Source organism: Gordionus sp. m RMFG-2023, chromosome 1 (assembly GCF_954871325.1).
Source record: "Gordionus sp. m RMFG-2023 chromosome 1, tfGorSpeb1-WG-v2, whole genome shotgun sequence".
Lineage (NCBI taxonomy): Eukaryota > Metazoa > Nematomorpha > Gordioida > Chordodea > Parachordodidae > Gordionus > Gordionus sp. m RMFG-2023.
This window is the reverse complement of record NC_088775.1, coordinates 27,074,145-27,095,497: the sequence shown is the minus strand read 5'-3', so window position 1 is coordinate 27,095,497 and position 21,353 is coordinate 27,074,145. Positions and strand designations below refer to the sequence as shown.

Below are 21,353 nucleotides of genomic sequence, written 5' to 3'. Positions count from 1 at the left end.
TTATTCATCAACCTCCAGGTCAGCATTAAAAATAATTTGCAGGCCCAGTCCATATATAATAAAACATTCAAACCCAAGCCCATCATAGGTTTCAAAAATTTTTCCCAAGCCCATATCCAAAAATTTAATTGTTATAAATGAAAATAAACAATATTTAAGTGTATTTAGGCAATCACTTTGTTTGCAATACTGAAATTTATTATTATTAGAAGATAAAAAATGCAATATATTTTTAAATTAGTAAATGAAATTTTTTTAGGCATTTTATCAAAAACCCTGTCCTGGCCCAGGCACGTTAGTAAATATATTATACCTGGTACCCCATGGGCTGCAAGCCTCCTCATGAATATCTCTGATTGAAATGTTAAACCATTTTCAATCATTAAAATATTTTGTCACCTGTATTAGAGGTTATTCTATCTCCATTTTTGTCATAAATAGTTTTTTTGAATGATTGATTATTTAAGAATATATTAATCTATTTACATAAAAAAATGTGAGAATTTTAACTTATAAATAAATTATAGCTAGTATTAGATTATTCTATCTCCCTATTTTTTCTTATTGATAAAAATATATTATTCATTAACAAAAAATAATCAATTCATCCAGCATGATTCTTTAAAACGTTTTCAATTATGTAATGGAATTAAAAGTTTTATTATTGATGTATGGTTTTATATAAATATTCTGATATTACTGGTTCAAAAAATTAAAAAGAATATTTTTTATTATTATTTAAAGAAAAATAATATAACCATAATTTTTATTCATTCCATTAAAATATATTAAAATTTTTAAAATAAATAGTAATTATTATTATATAAAATTTTTGGATTTAAAGAGAAGTTGGTTGGAGAATATTTCTTGAAATAATAAAAATAAAATGTGGTATTTATTCTATCTCCAGTTTTAAAATAATAATAAAAATTATTTTTTAAGAAATATATCATGGTATTTTTTATAATTAAGTGATGAGGAACTATTAAATATACATAGGAATTTCATATAAAACCTACACTTATCTCAAAAAGAACATTTACACGCTTTTAAGACCTTCATAAATACTCTTTTAAACAAAGATCTTTTATCATAGATTAGAATCAAATATGGGGTCAACCTGATTGTTCAACAAACTCTGTGGTGGTATCCATCCCATTGCAATTAGCTATTTAGAAGATTATTAGCAAAAATAATTGCTATAGGTCAAAATCCAGAGTCTTAATTTATTAGGTATACATAGCAATTAGAATTTAGTGTTAAGGTAGATGTCAAAATAGCTGCCATTCATATTATATTCAGAATCCTCTTCCTAACATGGATATTATAAAAGTATACTTTAAAAATGCATTTGATAACAAATTTCGAGAACATTTCATTAATTGTTTTACTGCTAAATTCCTGGAGACATACATTGTAAAATATGTTAGAACTGGTTGTCATTCTCTGGGGAAACACACAATTAAGTGGCTTCCACCACCCAAAATAGGGTGTATCCAGTGCAGTGAATTTGCATTCACTGTTTGGCAATAATATTTACCCTACTGTTAGGGCCCATTTAATTTAAGAGTCAGGATTCACTGATTGACAGTAATTTACATAGATTATTGGTAAGAATAGAGAAATTATAAAATATAAAATTAATAAATAGTGTGCTTACCTTTAGAGTATTTGTTTCAATAGATTAGCGAATTTTTGATGGTAATCATTATTTATAGGATTTAAAATGATATGATTCATAATTGGAACAAAATCAAGTATATTTCATGTGGTAAATCTAGAAATAAAATTAATGAATGAAAAAAAATTTAATTATTTATTCTGTCCATAATAATATTTTAGAGTTTTCCATATGATTTATAAAAAAAAATTATAGCTAAATTGAATGAATGTTGAGTGTGGTAAGGTGATTTACTATTGAACCGATTACGCCATAATTATTTTTATTGCACAAATATTTTTTGAAAGAACACTATTGGCTAAATTTGATTGACGTTTTTAAGGATTATTATAATAGATACTATGCAATTAAACAAATTTATTTCTAATTTTTTTTTATAAAAAGTAGCTTAAAAAGTAGCCAAAGCTACTTTTAAAAAATAGTAGCTATTAGCTTTCTACTTTTTTTGATGGGTAGTGATAGCGGTAGTGCGCTATTTTTAAAAGTAGGTTTTAACAATCTGCCACTTATCATATAAATTCTTCTTTTCCCATAGCTGGCTGTCCACCCTACACTTCAAAGATTTTTGAGAATTCTATATCAGAATTTTGGAAATTTTACCTAAAATTCTAATTTTTTTAAAATCTTTATGCATGAAAAATCTTTCGCAATGAAATATAAATATTTTTGAAAATAATCTTAAATAATATAATCATCTTTCAAGGATCTTTTGCTCAAAATTTTCGACAAGAAAAATCTTTTCAGATTTTTTAAACTCTGAACTTCTTTTAAATTGGGATAATTCGAATTTAAAGTTTAGTATTAACGGAAAGAGAAACTAATCGTTAAAAATTAATAAAATTTATTTCATTATAACTTATTCAAAATATAAATATGATCTAGTCCCCCAATTTTTTTTTAATTTTTAATGAAAAAAATATAATGATTTCTAAGAATCTTTTTTTAGTAGCTCATTAAAACAGAATGTTGATGTCAATAATTGGCTTTATTTCAATCCTTTTAATCACTTTAAAAAATTTGGTAATCATGAAAGATATTTTATGCTAAAAATCGCAAAAGATTTACATAGGGTAATTTTTAAATATCAAAAGATACGATTCGCAAACTTTTGAAACTTTAAAAAAATATAAGCGTTTTTATTATAAAAATAAAAACATATTTAAAATATAATTCTAGAAAATTTCAAAAATTTAACATACAATTTTATTAAAATTTTAAAACATCTTAAAGATTCATTTTTTATTAAATCTTAATATGATAATTAATAAAAAAAAGTTGATTATATATATTAGATAATACTATTTTTATTTTTTTTTTATTTTTAGCATTTTCAAGGAATTTATTCATCAAAGTGAAATTAGAAACCTGCAAAACACTCATTTGCAAGCCTATCTCCGTCCGAGTTTGTAATTTTTCCCAATTCCAGCCCGACTTTGCCTATGTTTATAAGATAAATTATCTTTTAGGCCAATCCTTTTTAAAATTTGGTTATTTTATGGCCCAATATGCTCATATTTTTGAGGTTTGGCTCTATTGTGCTTTGGGAAATCGAAAATATGGGAAATTCATGATGGATTTCAACTCGCTATTATGATAAAATTAAAATTTTTAAGCCTAAGCAATTTAATATATTTCTCAGCCCAACGCGACCCCATTTGACCTATTCGGGCCAAGGTCTAATATAAAAATTTTTAAATTTTAATAAACTAACTAAAATTTTATACTTGTAGGTATAATAAATGACTCAAAGGATAAATATATTATAATTTTCGCTATTTGCTTATGACCATAAAGATTCAATCTAGTATAACCATCATAATATCTAGGTCTTATCTCATTTTTTTCGAAATTTCACTCTAAAATCAGCATAATATACAAAACAAAAATTATATTTTAGGTAGTTTGGTAGTGGAGACAGTTGACGACGTATCTGAGAACGACGCGGAACTTCCGCCCGACGGAACTGATTTACGCGGACATGACGAGGTTATCGAGGGATCCGATGACGACGGTGATGACGTCAACGATGATGTAGATGATGACGTAGAACGCGAGCTCATGATGATTCACGCGGCCGAGGATAATTCGGTGAGGCCTAATTGACACTTTTTTCAAACTTCCTTCTATCGAATAATTTATTTACATAGCTTTAGTAATACGTGGGCAAAATACTCTAACCAAAATATTTCATACAACTATAAAATATTTCTTTTCTTATATTAAAACTATAACTTGTTGAAATGAAAGTATTTAATTTGTAATTAGGAAATAGATCCTGGTATTTGAGACTAAACAAACCATTATAATAATTTATATTTTCTATACCAAAGCAATGTAAAACCACATATATGTTGTTAATTTGTAATCGTCACTTACATCGAATTTATACGAATATCCCAGTATCTGGAAACCATTTTAAAAAAAAATTTGTTCCTTTAAAGATCATTATTTACAAAAAGTGCTTCTTGTTGTAAGGCAGTCTATTTGGTTTGTTAATTTACTCGGCAAATGAAAACCACTATTTAACTGATGCTGATAATGGGAAGATGGTTATTTTTACTTGTTAAAACTAGCATTACCTTCTTCATCAATAAATTCAATGAACGAGTTTTCACATAATTGTCTAAATAAGAATGACGAAAAAATTTGAAAAAAATGTAACTGTCTTACAAGAAGTGCTTTTTGTAATACTAAGAAAAATCAAAATAATTTGTTGCACAAGTCAATCATTTTTATAACCATTAAATAATTTGCCCGAATTTTTTGCACTTCTTGACCTTGCATGTTATAATTTAATTAAGGATTTACCTGTTATTAAAGGCCTTTCCATGCAGATCTCTAATACTGAGCCACCCATTTCCCCATTAAGGTATTCGGGGGTGTATCGACCGTCGGTACGCCTCCCCTCATGATAAGTGGACGCGATACACCCCAATCGCAGTCCCTGACATCATCATCACCATCGAACGACGTGGAAAATGGGAAGAGGCCTGGTCCGCACGTTACCTCCGAAATTTGCGATGATGCCATGATCAACGGTCGAGACCTTTCGAATGTTGACATGGGAGGTGGTGATAGCGATCCAAAAATCAAGGGCAGCACAAGTAACGAAAGCCAAAATCTCTCAAGCAAGTATAGTATCATACGCATTGATGGCAATTTTGAGCACATGAAGGCCCGTCATCGCATGCTGCAACAGAACCAGCAAAACGACCGTCGAGACGCCTCCACTCTACGCCCCGCCCGCGTATCTCTGTATCCATCTAACAATGATGGCGTCACTGTTCACAGTCGTGAAGTCATTCGAAATGGTGACAATGTTATTGCTAACGATCGCAATCACCATGTTAATAACATGATGCTGGTCAATGGGGGCAGCATAACCTCTCTAGGTAGCAGTTACAGCTCGGCCACAAATCGTCACGATTCCCTCATTTACTCCGCCTCTCAGTTCAATGGGCCGCCCTCATCGAAATCGCCTTACTTTGAATGTAAGCTATTATTTTTTTCCCCAAATGCTGAGATAACTGCAGCCGCATCCCATGTATTTTTCTGGTTTTAAAATAAATTGTTTACATTTTTATACTAACATCAGGCACTAAAATGGCAAACAGGGCCTAACCTATTTTTTTAAAACTGACCAAATCATTTATTTTTTGAATTGCATCATTTGCCCACTTTCAAAAATTCACGTATTGGATGATCTAAACAATCATTTGCTTCTCATATTTTCGACTAATGTTAAAAAAGACTAGTACCGATCTCAGCTGACGTCATTGGTTCCCCTGCAGGCAGGGATGCGAACCCGATAAAATTTTTGCCCAGGTTCGGTTCGGGGTATAAAAAAAAGGTGGGTTCGGTTCAGGGAAATATTTTTGAACCCGGGTTTGGTTCGGGTTCAAGAATTTTTGAGTTGATAAAAAAATTCTATATTTAAATCATAATAAAAAACTAGACATAAATTTGATATAAAAAAATAAATTTTTTATTTTATTTATAGGCAAATATAGTTAAAAATACAAAGCATATAGTCATGTATCAATTTTAAAAATTTTATTTAGACGTATTAGCATAATATCTTCCAAGAGTTGTTCACTCATCCTCGATCTATGTGGTGAAAGAATGAATTTCAAATGTGAAAAAGATCTTTCAACGCTAACCTATGTTAAATGTTTTTATATGTGAAAATATGAAAAATTAACTTGGGTTGCAGGAACAGCAAATAAGATTTTAGATAAAATATATAATTCAGGGTGTTCCAGCTTAGCAGACTCACAAAAATGCAAAATATTTTCCTTCTTATCTAATCTTTTATAATCGCTAAATCCAGTAATTATTGTTCCAATACTTTTCTCAGCAATCGTTGGCCCTCTTTTAAGTATTTTCTCCTGCCTTTCTTTAAGTTGTATCAATTTCTCTAAATCATCTTCTTGTTCAATAAATTCATCGGAACTAATATCATCAGATAAAATCGGCGTTGTTAAGCTTTTAATTTGTCTCCATAAATTGACAAGATGTTTTTTCGCACAAATCTTATCATCATCACTAAGTAATACCTGTAATATTTAAGGATTTATATTGTTTATATTTAAATATTTCATAAAATAACAATTTTAATATAAATCTAAAATAATTAATTTACTAAGCTTTTAATTAACCTTGTATCTTGGGTCCAGGTATATGGCAGCTAAGAGAATTTCGATCTTTATAAACCTTACTTCTCTGTTCTTAAGACAAGAATATAGTAATTGAGCAAAATGGTTTGGATTTTTTTCCAGTTCGATGCAGCATCTTAACCATGCTGCATAAAAATCTGTCAGTGTTAACTGTTCAGATTGGAATTGTTTGGTTGCGATTTTTAGCGGTTTTAAAATTTCAACAATCGTTATTATCTCTTTCCAATCTTCAGTCAATAAATAATCAGATTGCTCTGTAAAAAAATCTTCGATATTGGGTTTTAGTAAAATCAGTATTTCTAACATATCATGGGTTGAATGCCATCTGTGGCAATCTAACACAGGCTTAGGGAGTTTCATATTTTTTAATAACTTTTGGTAAGTGGGATGTCTTAATTTTAAATTTAGGCTCCTAGCTTTTGCAATGGTTTCCACAATAGGTGATAATTTTATAGCATCTTGAAGTGCCAGCTGAAGTGTGTGAGCTGCACACCGTACACTATAAATCGGATAGGATATAATAGTTGATAAAAAAGTATTTTGTATATCATCAATATCATATTTATATACATTTACATCCATATTTTCCTCATCTGCTGATTCACTCCTTATATCATAATCAGTTTCAGATTTCAGGAGCTTTATAGCTCTTAAAAAATTACAACCATTATCAGAAGTAATTGTGTATATTTGTTGAAAATTAATTTTAAATTTTAGTAAAGTTTTTAATATATTCTCTTTTATATATTCTCCTGTACATCTCTCTTTCAGCTCTACAATTCCAAGAGTCCTAAAATTTATAATGGACTTTGATATAAATTGAATATTTACACCAAGAATTGACCTATCTAGTCGTTGAACTGCATCAACTTTTAAACTTATTAATTTTCCTTCTACCTCTCTCTATATTTTGTCTCTAATTGATAGGGCTGTTTTATTAATAGTTCAGGATAAATTTTCTTTGTTTATAACTAAATTGAGCCCAGATAGGAGTGGATTTATAATTCTTTGAAATCCCGAATCTTCAATAATTGATAAAGGCCGGCCATTTACAGTAACAAGTTCTAGTATAGAACTCATCAAATCATTAGATGATATATTTATACTTATATGCTTTTTTGGAAAAAAGGTTTTTATATTCATTTTAGGTTTTTTTGCCAATAACAATTCCTGATATTTGGTTTTTTCATTTAAATAATTTAAATATTCATTGTTGTGATTTCTTTCCAGGTGTCTTTCTAAATTTGACAAGTGATTACCAGACATTTTTACTTTGCAATATGAACATATTGATTTTTTTTCTATTGTATTAAGGGTAAAATGCTTATCAAATATGACTTTATCTTTAATCTTAAATCTATATAAAGAGAACAATTTTTTTAAATAGCAATGATTTCAGAATTAAAAAAGAGATATTTATAAATTTAATTTCATTTATAATATGCACTTCATTAATATCTTGTAAAAATTAAACTGAACCAAAAATAAATGATTAGCATATATAAATTTAATTTCATTTATAATATGCACTTCATTAATATCTTGTAAAAATTAAACTGAACCAAAAATAAATGATTAGCATATATAAATTTTAAAATCATTTTAATAAGTTCACAAAAACTGTCCTACATTTAACAATTTTTAAGTTAGATGTTTAGAATTTTTTAAATTAACAATATAATAATTTTTACTTTGATTTGTTAACCATTTTCTTCTAATTAATAATCTTTAAGAATAATAAGATAAAAATTTAAAAATAAATGGCGTAAATTAATTCAATTGTTTAAAATTTTTTAACACTCCAATAGGAATCGAGAATAAATTTAAAAATGGCCTAAATGAATTAAGTTGTTATTTATTAAGACTTCATTTAATTGGAAATTTGAAAATATAATATTTGTATTTACATATATTAATATATGATTTTAAATAATACACTGAACCCGGGTTCAAATAAAATTCTTGGGTTCGGTTCGGGGTTTTGAAAATTTTATAAATGGGGTTCAGGTTCGGTTCGGGTTCAGAGTTTTTTTCTAAAAACCCGGGTTCACTTCTTCGGGTTCGGTTCGAATCCCTGCCTGCAGGTATTCCATATTTCACAACCCGTCTTTTTATAAATAATTCACGTGCTTCCTTTAAACACCATCTTTTTATTTACGTTTAACTCAGTGATGCACCTCTGGCGATACTTTTAATTTTAACAGATTTCAGTAGCTGATATATAAAATTATATATAAGGTATACCTTCCTGGTTTGCCCAACCATCTATTCAATCCATTATTTTATATACATATCTAACGAACAGGTGACGAAAACATTTCCCTTGTGAGCGAGACCTGGAGTACCGACGTCCTAGCATCTGATTCGGAAACGGCTACCGCCTACCCCGTTACCCTTACCAACAACCAAATTCTCTCGCACAGTCACCTCGCTGCAGGGAAGTCCTTGGGTTTTATACCCCATACTTCCCTTGCACCCCCTATTACGTCCAAATTCGTGACTGCCGTTAACTGCGGCATAAGTGAGGTAAAAATTTTTAAACAGTGTTACATCATAATCTTTTTTTCGTCACAGGTATTCAATTATTTTATTTACATAATTTATTGATTTAAGTGCTTTTAACAAGCTGAGCCGATATCTAGTTTTCTTAAAACATATTGGATCGCGTCGATATTTTCAAAAACCACCGGTCTGATAATTTCATTGCTGTATGTAATATTATGATTTTATATATAATTTTATAATTATTATTAACAAATTAATAAAAGGAACCAAAATTCAATTTATTTATAATGTTTAATAATAAAATTATTTTAAAAGATAGAATAACTTAAAATTTGATATTATTTTTTATTATACTATCTGCAACAAGAAAAGGATTTTAAAATAACAAAAGATTTTAGCCAAAAATAAATTATCTAAGCTGAGAGATTTTGTCCACCACTGGCAAAAGGTTATTGAAATTTCAAGGTTTAGGCAATAATATTTTGACTATTATCTTTATCTTGCAGTTTTGGGAAATCCACAAAATCGAGCCGTTTAACAACACTACATTTCAACCTTAAATATTGCCCATATTTTTGAATAAAAAATATTATGGATATTATGACCAAGAATAGATTGTGTATAAAATCAATTTAAATATATCATCTCGGGTTTGTAGTAATATCTAGTGTTGTTAAACGGCTCGTTTTGAGCCGATTTTTAAAAACGGCTAACTCACTATTTCATCCAGAATAATTTAACTTAAGCCTGGAGATTTTGTTTGTAGAAGAAACAAAGGTTTGGACATCTATTAGCGAAATCTCAAGGCTTAGGCTATATTTTTCAGGCTAAAATATTGAGTTAGCCGTTTTTAAAAATCGGCTCAAAATGAGCCGTTTAACAACTAGCTAATATCGGAAAATATTGTATCGGAGAAAAATATATGGATCGGTACAACCCTTCAATTTAATATGTCATACATAGATGATAATATCTTGTCAATTTGTGGTGGTTATGCCATATTTATGTATACCTAAGTTCGATATCAAAGCTAAATGAATCAGATCTGCAGGTTCGGACCAAAACCATTCTCATAATTTTAGGAAAATAAAGCGGGCAAGCATATAAATATTGTTTTCACAAAACACGGGCTTAGCCGATTTTAATTATTATTTTTGAAATTATGTACATTTATCAGTTAAAGCTTATTTATGGAGTGCAATAATTATACTAATATTTTCAATTTCCCTTTAGAACAATTAGCAAAATACAGCCCAAAAGGCGAAATTTAAAAAATTAAAGGCCGAACTCTAAAAAATGAAAGATAAAAAATATTGAGCCGGGTTCGAAAATGAAATGACCGCCATAACTACTTCACTTTTCAAATATTATACAACGGCTCGATTTGAGACGATTTTAAACTGCTAACTCAATATTTCTTTTCCCCACAAAATTATTACGCAAGCTTAAAGATTTTGCTCATAAAAAGCACAAGGGTTTGGACATCTAGTAGCTAAGTCACGAGGTTTCGGTAATATTTTTTAATGCGAAAATATTAAGTTAGCCGTTTTTAAAAATCGGCTTATTACACTTTCAGGATCGAAGTTTCGAATTATTCTTTTTGTAATAGTTTGGTTAATTAAGAATAAGATTGTATAATTTCATCATTGACATGTTTTTTTTCAGATGATTATATTTTAAACTATAAAACAGGGACAATAATCCAAACCCTGAACCCGAACCCTCAATATTTCGCCGAACCCAAACCTTTTTTATAATTTAGGGTTCAGAGTTCAAATTTTTTTTTAATTTTAAAAAATTTATTTTTTTTATTTAAACTTTCATTTTATTTATTTTAAATTATATGTTAAAAATAATAAAATATAAAAAACATGTAATTTACTATTTTTATTTATAAAAGATTTTCTATTTAAAAAGAGTTCTTATTCAAAACAATTGTTTTTTTATTCAAAAAAAATATAATTTAAAAAAAACATTTTGGGGTCATTTTTTCATGTAATTATTTTTGTTTGTATTGTAGTAGTATTATATCGTCGATCTAGAATTGGAGTGCTCCACTTACGTAAATGTTTAAAATAAGAAAATCAGCATTAAAGTTTAAAATTAAATATAGGAAAAACTTATGATTAATTTTGACAATAACTTTGTTAAAAATTAATATTTTTTAATCTAATTTTTATATTTATATATAATTGGGAATAAATAAATTATTATCCACTTTAATTCAAAAATTTTGAATATTTAAAATGAGAAAATCAAAATTAAAGTTTAAAATCAAATATAATAAAAATTTATTTATCAATTTTGACAATAACTTTGGCAAAAATTAATATATTTTTAATCTAGTTTTTATTTTTATATATATTGGTAAATAAGTTATTATCCACTTCTAACTCAAATATTTTGAAAATGTCGAGTGGAGCACTCAAATTCTAGACCGACGATATTATATATAATCTATAATATACACTACCAGTCATAAATGATTGCCCACCCTGCATTTTCTTAACATTTTTCTTAAAATAAGACCAATAACGCACAATATGTGGTTTATCGAATTTATTTATAAGTTTACATATTATTGCATAAAATTACAAAAAATAAAAGACAGCAATTATTTAAGATCAAATTTTGGTCTCATCATATGACCACCTTTATTCTTTATAATAGCTGCAAAAATTTTGGTAATCTTTCGATGAGATTTTTTAAATATTTGGAAGTGATATTCTTCCATTCTCTCTGCAATACTTCCCAAAGGTGCGAATGAGAGGTTAGTGGGCTTTTTCGCGCTTGTCGATCAAGGTGATCCCATAAAAGTTCTATTGGATTGAGATCGGGAGACTGGGATGGCCAAGTCATCAACTCGAGAATATCGTGTTGTTGTAGATTCACCAAAGCACCCCCACACCATAACAGACCCTCCCCCGAGTTTGACTGTAGGAATTATGCAGTGATCGCTCATTCGCTCTCCAGCTGAGCGGCGGATATATTGCCTTATTTAGAACCGAAGATTTCGAATTTTGACTCATCACTCCATAAGACGTGGTACCAGTTGGCAGATGTCCAAAATCGATGTTTTCGTGCCCAGTCTAATCGCTTGAGTTTATTTTTTTTGCTTAAAAGTTTTGACCGCTACCCTACCATAAAGTTCAAAGCTCCTAAGGCGCCTTTTCACAGTTGTGACACTTATCGGGTTTTCCCGAGTCAGATTAATCTCCGCAGCTATCTCTGAGGCGACAAGGCGTCGATTGCGTTTACTGATCCTTGCTATATACCTATCATCGCTTAAAGTCGTTTTGCGGTGTCTTTCAGGCCTCTTTGGATTCCATTAAGTATACAATCGACTGTTCGTCGAGCTAGGGTTAATTCTCTGGCAATTCGGCGATTACTTTTACCACTTATGGGTAAATTAATTATTTTGTATTTAGTTGGAATAGAAATTTCTTTTTGGTCGAATGTACGTTAAAATATTTATAAAGACTGAAAGTTTCTTTAGACAATGATTTAAAACAAAAAAAATCTAGGAATTTTTTTTAAAAATAATTAAAAATAGGTATTAATAAGCAGATTAGAATGTGATTAATAACTTTCTTCCAAAAATTAATGGGCAACTTAAAATTGTTGCTGAAAAAAATTAATGAACCCTATTTTACCAAATTGGTCATTTTTGACATGTTATTTTCAAAGGCGAAAATTTCATAGAAAGATTTATAGAAACTCCGAGTTTTTTATTTCTAAACATGTCTAGACATCTTAAATTAAATAATCAATTCGCTTTTACCCAAATAAGTAAAAAAAGTTTTAAGTTATTAATTTTTTTATGTAAAAATGCAGGGTGGGCAGTCATTTATGGCTGGTAGTGTATATAAAAGCCTTGTCACAAAAATAGCATTACGCTTCTCATGTCCCACTTTTCATGTCACACTTTATAATATAAATTCAAAAAATCGTTAATTTTGAAATGTGCCTGTGGCTCAATCGGGCAAGAACTTCGCTTACAAATCTAGATGGATTTTTGGACTTGGGTTCGAATCCCGGCAAATGTTTTTTTTCCTTAATCTGGTAAAATATTTATTTTTCTTAATCTGAGTACCTACTTTAAAATTCAAACGCACAAGATAATTAAATACATACACACCTAATATTATACCTATTCCTGAATATTTAGGGATCATTAGAACTTTATATGCATCAAGTACCAATTCAAGTACGAGATTTATTTAAATACTTTTTTAATTCTTGAATTTATGTATTATTTAAAATTTAAACCATTATATGGGGAATCAGAATTTTCTCTTTTATTTGATGAGGGATGAATCAGAAATTTTCCTATCTTATGAGGTGTTATTTAAAAATTTATATTTATTTGGGGTTATTCTAAAATTTTCCATTATTTATAAAATATGTTAATAAAGTATATATTTAGTAATTTTAATTTATGTGTACAATTAAAAAGTCTTTTAAATTAAATTTTTATTCATTTGTATTTTATAATCTAAAAATTTATTCTAGATGAGAGTTTTATGTTTAAACCCTTAAGAAGGATCCATTCCACATTGAATTTTATACAACTTTATATCTCTTAATTAGGTAATTTTTATGCATAAGTAAATATTTGCATCTCTCTTATCTTTTCTGTATTGGCCTTTCTACATGCATTCCATAGTTTTGTATATTTTCTCATAACTTCATAATTTAATTGTTATATTTTTCATAACTTATAACATTTTTGATTAAATGTATAACTTTTTTGTTTTACTTATATATAATTTGACTATGATTAATGTTAACCTCCTATTATTTGTTAACTTAGAATATCTTTTTATTTTTTTATTGTAATTTAATAACAATATCTTAAATTTATATTTTGTAACTAAATAATAAATCATTTAGAATAGTGGTGGTTTGTTTAAAATTTAAATTAGGATGAACATATTTTTAGCATGGTACTTTATTATGTATTCATGATTTTCATATAAATACCAGGAGCTAACCAGTAGAATGATAGGTAAATCAGATATTTCCCATTCATTTGATCCTAATTTTGAAAAATTTTCCCAATAATATATGACAAAAAAAAATATACATATTAGACAGATTTAATTCTTATAAACCCCTACATCACACTATTTTTCTGAATCCAAGGAAAAATAAATTATTCTTGGTTTTGGGTTTGGGAAATATTTTTCACAATTAATATGGACTTGGAAGTAGCTTGGGAAACATTTTTTAAATTTAATATTAGATTCCTGAAAATTTTTTAATTTTAAATATGGGTTAGAAATTGGCCTGAAAATTTCTATTGGAGACATGGCCAGGCCTGATTAAAAACCAAGGCACATGCAACTTTCATATTCTGATTGTATTTTTAAATGCATTGTGACTTTTTATATATTTTATTTCTTTTAAGTAAGGTTAAGCAAATTTGTTTTAATAATATAAATTTAAATTTTATTAACTATCACAATCTATTTATACTAAAAATATCAAACAAAGTTAATTGAATATATTAAACAATCAATTTAAATAATATAAGATATTCAAATGATATAACGTTAATATATTTTAAAAATAAATAAATATTCAAATTTAAAATATAAGACTAATCAACATTCCCCCTCTTCTACAAAGAACAAAGCTTCTTCTCAGCAGTCATCGAGAGCTTGTTGTCCTATAAGTTTTTCCCGTTTCGATTGTACTCGGTTTTTTCTTGGTTAGCGCATAAGTCTCAAATGTTCTCGGAGGCTTGATTCTATCACGTAGGTTTGATAAAATCGTTTATTAGAGTTGCGTGAGTCCATACGTTTTCGTAGGCTTGAATCAATCGCTTAGGTTTGATAAAATCATAAGCTTGACATCCATCGTAAGTTGTCCTTAGGAATCGTGAATCTGTCACATAGCTTGCTTGTTAAACTCAGTCATTATTATTATCAAATTTCTCAAAATTGTTATTACCATATTTCATAAATAATTAATGAATAATTAATCCAATCGAATATCAGATTATAAATATTTGGAATAAATCGGAATAAAATATGGAATAGTTGATCAAATCGAATATATGAATAAGATTTTGAATTTCGGAATAATAAAATATGTAATAAGGGATGATAAATCATAATGATTATTATATTATTTTTTTAGGTTTTTAAGTTAACATAGCGTTTTATATTTTTAGCGTTTTTTATATTTTTAGCGTTTTATATTTTAAGCACGTAATATTTTAAGTAATCAGGTTTATTTTTAATTCTTATTGGTCTAGTAATTGGTATCTTAATCTCATTCTTCGTGTCCACACTTCCCCCCTTAGAGGAATTCTTAGGGTCAATTTCATAATATTTTAAACTGTTGTAACATTCTCCTTTCCTTAACTGATCAAGATGCCTTCTTACTATCCCTTTATCAGTATAAACTTGGAACATGGTGTTACTCTCTTTAAGCTTGATGCTGCCTTTGCACCACGTATAATCACCCTGTTTCTTATACCAAACATAGTCTCCTATATTAAAAGTTCGATTTCGTGGTAACGATTTATTGACTTCATCAACTTTATCCTCCAAAGGTTTTAATAAATCCCACTTTATTCTAATGTCGCGGTTAAACATTCTCTTGGACGGTGTAATTCCCGTAGTGTCATTCGGCGTGTTTCTATAGTTGAACAAAAATCTGTCCAGTGCAGTTTCTAAGTCAATCTTTATATTTCTTTTCGTGTGAGCTTTAAATGTTCTCACCATGCGTTCGGCTTGTCCATTAGATTGCTGATGGTAGGCCGACGTTAGCACATGTTTATACCATAATTGCTGCAAAATTTTTCAAAATCTTTGCTCGTGAAATTGGTACCATTATCTGTACCTTAACTGATATGCCTTCTTACTATCCCTTTATCAGTATAAACTTGGAACATGGTGTTACTCTCTTTAAGCTTGATGCTGCCTTTGCACCACTTATCATCACCCTGTTTCTTATACCAAACATAGTCTCCTATATTAAAAGTTCGATTTCGTGGTAAAGATTTATTGACTTCATCAACTTTATCCTCCAAAGGTTTTAATAAATCCCACTTTATTCTAATGTCGCGGTTAAACATTCTCTTGGACGGTGTAATTCCCGTAGTGTCATTCGGCGTGTTTCTATAGTTGAACAAAAATCTGTCCAGTGCAGTTTCTAAGTCAATCTTTATACTTCTTTTCATGTGAGCTTTAAATGTTCTCACCATGCGTTCGTCTTGTCCATTAGATTGCTGATGGTAGGCCGACGTTAGCACATGTTTTATACCATAATTGCTGCAAAATTTTTCAAAATCTTTGCTCGTGAAATTGGTACCATTATCTGTAACAATGGTTTCAGATATACCAAATAGTGAAATAATTTTATAAATTTCATTTAACGTGAATTCAGTCGTAATATTCTTTACCGGAACTATAACCGGAAATTTACTGTAAGCATCAACGATTATCAACCAATTCTTTGTAAAAAATGGACCCGTATAATCTATGTGTATCCTTTCAAATGGTTTAGTTGCTGCTACCCATGGATTTTGTATTTTCTTTGGATTGTCATGATAAATATTACAATCATCGCAACTTTTGACTTCCAAATCAATGTCGTTGACCATACCAGACCACCACATACGATCTTTGGCTAAGGATTTAATTTTACATGCTCCCAAATGACCTTCGTGTAACACCTTCAGTATGTTCTTTCTCAGACTTGATGGAATTATTATTTTGTCGCTTTACAGACAATCTTTAATGATACTTAGTTCGTATTCAATATTTTCATAAATTTTATTTTGGATAGGCACATTATTTCTTATGTCATTCATAACTTGAGATAGTTCAGAATCTTTAGAAGTTTGATCGCGTATTTGGTCAAAACTCAGAGGTATATCGCCAAAGTCATTTATAATCGCGATATCATCAATAACGTCATCCACACCTACTTGTGGTAATCTCGAGAGGCAATCAGGAACAACATTATATTTGCCAGCTTTAAACTTGATGTTAAAGTCGTAACCCCCCAAAATTATATTCCACTTTTGTAATCTTTAGGACATGGTTCTATTATCTTTCAGTCCTTTGGTAAAAATATGGATTAATGGCTTGTGGTCGGTTATAATAGAAAACTTGGTCCCTATCAAGTATTCTTGGAATCTCTTGATTGCAAACATAATGGCCAGAGCTTCACGCTCAATATTGGTATAGTTTATTTCGGATTTTGCTAAAGTTCTTGATGCAAAAGCTATGTCTTTGCCATCTTTTTCAGTGTCAAAACAGCTCCCAAACCACTTTTAGATGCATCCGTTGCAATTCCAATAGGTAAATCAGGATTAAAGTACGTCAAAGCTGGAAGACTAATCAATGTCTTTAGATTATCAAAACTTTTGGAGTGTTCTAAATTCCACTCCCATTTTTCTTTGTTGACAATCTTGTATAAAGGATCAGCTATTTCAGCGAAGTTGTTCAAAAATTTTCTGTAGTAACCGGCCATACCTAGAAACGTTGACAATTCCGCGGCTGATTTTGGTTCCGGCATTTTAACGATCGCCTCGATCTTGTCATGGTTGGCGTGGATCCCATTGGCGTCGATGTCGTGTCCTAAGAACCTTAGACTTTTTTTGAAAAATTAGCTTTTTGCAAAATTAGGCACTAAGCCATGAGATAGTATTCTTTCAAAAACCTTCTTTATGTTGTTGAAATGAACTTCGTCACTACTTCCCGTTATTAGTAGATCATCAATATAAAATACGACATCTTTCATGTCACTGAAAATTTGATCCATAATTTGTTGAAAAATCGCAGATGAAGTCTTTAACCCAAAAGGAAGTCTGGTAAACCGGTAGTACCCCCTATGTGTAGATATAGTTAATATGTCTCTGCAGGTTTCGTAGATGGAAATTTGTAGGAACGCATCCTTGAAATCTATCTTGGTGAACTTCTTCCCTTCCTTGAGCTTAGCGATAAGATCGTTTATTCTTGGAAGTGGGTATCTGAAGTCCTCAAGGGCTGGGTTGACAGTGTCTTTGAAGTCGGCGCAAACCCTAACGCTCCCATTATCCTTGTAGACAGCGGTTATCGGACTTGCCCATCGGACATCTGTTACCGGCTCAATGACTCCATCTCCTATCCATCTCGTAAGTTCTTTAGTAACAGCGTCTATCTTTGAATAAGGTAACCGTCTAGGTGGTATGATTTTCGGTTTGGCGTCATTACGTAGATATATCTTGACATTCCATATTTTTTTAAATTATATTAGGCTGGGCTTGGGAAAAATTTTTCAAAAATATTATGAGCTAGAATGCTTGAGAATTTTTTTATTATTAACTATGAGTCAGACAGTGGCCTAAAAAAATTTTTTGCAGGCCTTGACTCGGCCTGATCCAAAAACCTAGGCCCATGAAAATTTGATTTTGATTGTATTTTTAACATTATGATTATTTAAATATTTTATTTCAGTTCTCAACTACCAAAATTATTATATTCATTGGGCTTGGAAGAATTTTTCAAAATTATTATGGCTTTGTACTTAGCCTGGGAATTTTTTTAATATAAAATATTAGGTATTAATGATCAGTAATATTTAACAAATAATATTGGTATTATCAAGTAAAAGCTTTAAATTTAATTTTACCAAACAATAGTATTTACACTTAGTTTTAATGGATTAAACCTGGCCTGAGGGGGGGGGGAAGAATAATAATTGGATATTATTTTCAAATAAGAGGTAACAACTATCATAAAAGTAAGAAGAAAATTCTCATTCCCCGTCATTTTTGACGGGCTATCTTCTAGTATATTATAAATTATGATAATTATTTTTATGGCGATACTAATTAAAATAATTTTTTTTGAAAAATGATGTTTCTATTATTTTAACTAATTTTAATAAGTCATTATTTTTCTGGTCTCCGAACCCTGAACCCAAACCGGGTTCAAAGATTTTTCACTGAACCTAAGCCCGAACCCATTTTTTTAGAAGGAGGGTTCTCGTCCCTTCTATAAAAAGCCCCATTCGATCATGTATATATATATAATTAATTTTTTTTATATTACACTTAAATAATTTAAACTTGAAAACTAACAACTAATATTTTGTGAAATAAATGTATTTTAATAGTTTATATATTATCTCCTTTTAGTGACGAATATATTGTAAAAATATGAGATATGGTAAGAACGAACAAAAATTTGGAGTCACTTTTTATATTCCTTTTTAATTAAAGACCATTTTCTTTATAAAATGTTTTGATTCTAAATTTGTCACGAGAGTTAGATTTTTATTTCAAAGTTTATATTAATTATTCACGATAAATATGTTTTACTTAATAAAATAAAGTTATAAATTAGAAGTTTAATTTTACAAGTTTATTCGGTTAATTTCGTTTACATGTAGTCGATGACGAATAGTACCACTGGAAATAACGTTCTATCGGATATAGGGGATGCGGGAAGCGAGAGCGCTTGGAGCACTGAAGCGCACGCGCCTAGTGAAATAGGAGATAGGGTAAATAATCACATTTATCTAAAACTTCTTTTTTTGAATTGTATGATAATTGATCTATTTATTTATGTTTAAATAAAGTATCAACAAATTATATTTTTTTTAAATATTGGAATACCATTACATTCGCAGAGAGATATCAATGTATTGGATAAGCTGTTCCCATTATCATCGTCCGGGAGTTATTCGATTCACGCCACCCCTTCCCCCTTTTTCGGTGATGTCATAGTGGAGGAACAAAGGGACGAAACTCCAGAACCAGTCTCTGGCCAGCAGGATCAAATCACCCCGAAATGTTTATCAGGTAATTACCTATCGAGTTGAATTTGTTAGCATGTTATTTATTAGGTTTATACTTTAAATTATCCATTAATTTTTTTATTCTTTTAGAACTCTCCACTAATAAATCCGAACTACGCATGAAGCCTAGTAACTCGACCGCCTCTTTGGCCGCTATCATTGAAACCTTCGATCCTTTGGCGCGAGGCGCGTCGACGAGTCAGGGTTCCACTAAAATCGAAAAGGTAAAATATAGGCCATTTTAATTTTCGGGAATTTTTCATTATTCTTTTTGTAACTATTATATTTATCAAATCATATTTATTAATTCTATCAGTTATTATTTATTTTTTATCAAGCATTAAGCTTTTAAGAAATTGAGCGTTTTGGTAGCCCTTATAATAAAAACGTAAAAAACTAGAAAATACATAATTAGTTAAAAATTATTAGTGGTAAAGTTACTTTTACAGTAAAATGTTACCTTGTCCAAAACGTGAAGCTAGCTACATAGCAGTTAACTCACTTGCAATACAAGTAGTACAGTTACTCATCTAATAGTTGCCTAAATTTTTCCAAAAGAATATGTTAATTATATATATACCTATGCATTGGCAGTTTTATTCGCTTTTTTAGGCTGGCGGCGCCTTATCGAATTTCACGCCGCCCTAAAAATCGGCGGGCACCCTGAACATATTTTTTTAACTGGATACATTTTTTTGAAATAAAATATGTTATGATTAGGTTTTAATGATCTTATCATGCATACAAATTATTTTATTTAGATTTGAAGAGCATATAGAGTTCCAAGCGAACCCACATATTAAAACTACACTCTCCAATATGCTTTTAGCTGAAACACATAGGATTTTTCTAGCTAAAATCGAAAGTTAAGATTCAATAATCTTATTTTCCAAATCAATTTTCTTTGAAGAATGAAGCGAAAATAATAAATAATATTCTTTTTTGAGACCTGTCAAAGCGTCTTGTTTAGTCATTGTATTGTTGCTTCAAATTCTAACAGTAATGTTACATTTTTAGTAGGAATAAGATATTTCTAATTTGATTCTGAAGTTTCCTTGGCTGCCATGTAGCATATTGGTATATATGTTATACCAAAAAATTCAACTTACTTATTTATTTCAAAGACCTGCAGAGGTATCATTTGCACAGACCGGCCCGGTTCTTTTAAAAATATATTACATTTATTTTTATAGCTAAAAATGGCGGTTTAGAATATTCTATTTTAAATAACAGCTCAGCCCGGGTATATAAAAAAAAAATTTTTTAAATGAAGTTTTTGAAAATACATCCGCGTGCTCACATTTTTAGATTTAAACGCATTTACGGATTTAATTGGTCGTTTTGTCCATATATAGATCTCATTTATATATTGAACCCCATCTTATCCAAAATCTCACAATCGGCAATATTCTAACATGAATGTTTTTCTTTTTTGAATTACTTCAGTTATATTCCTCGCTCTGGAACGTTGGCTCGGTAATTCTTGAATGAATACTAAAAAAAAAATTAGCTGTCATCTTATTGTTGGTAACCACAGTACCCCAGAAAAATTTTATCTTCATTTTTCGTTTAATTCTTTTTGATTTTATGAATTAATCATTAACTATTTATGCTCATATATTCAATATCAGAATTTCGAATTATGTGAGATTTTCCTTCCCGCTTTTTAGCAAAATCCCGATCGGAAATCA

General features: G+C 29.5%; 1 protein-coding gene across 2 annotated transcripts in view; it reads left to right on the top strand.

Moving 5' to 3' along the window:
- LOC135922378 (uncharacterized) overlaps positions 1–21,353 on the top strand; it is a 106,364-nt gene that overhangs the window by 57,742 nt on the left and 27,269 nt on the right. For both annotated transcript variants that reach the window (XM_065456765.1, XM_065456766.1), the window contains 6 exons: positions 3,579–3,769; positions 4,551–5,172; positions 8,663–8,883; positions 19,255–19,365; positions 19,495–19,666; positions 19,753–19,886. In XM_065456765.1, coding sequence (XP_065312837.1) covers positions 3,579–3,769; positions 4,551–5,172; positions 8,663–8,883; positions 19,255–19,365; positions 19,495–19,666; positions 19,753–19,886 — 1,451 coding nt within the window. The remainder of the gene's footprint in view (positions 1–3,578; positions 3,770–4,550; positions 5,173–8,662; positions 8,884–19,254; positions 19,366–19,494; positions 19,667–19,752; positions 19,887–21,353) is intronic.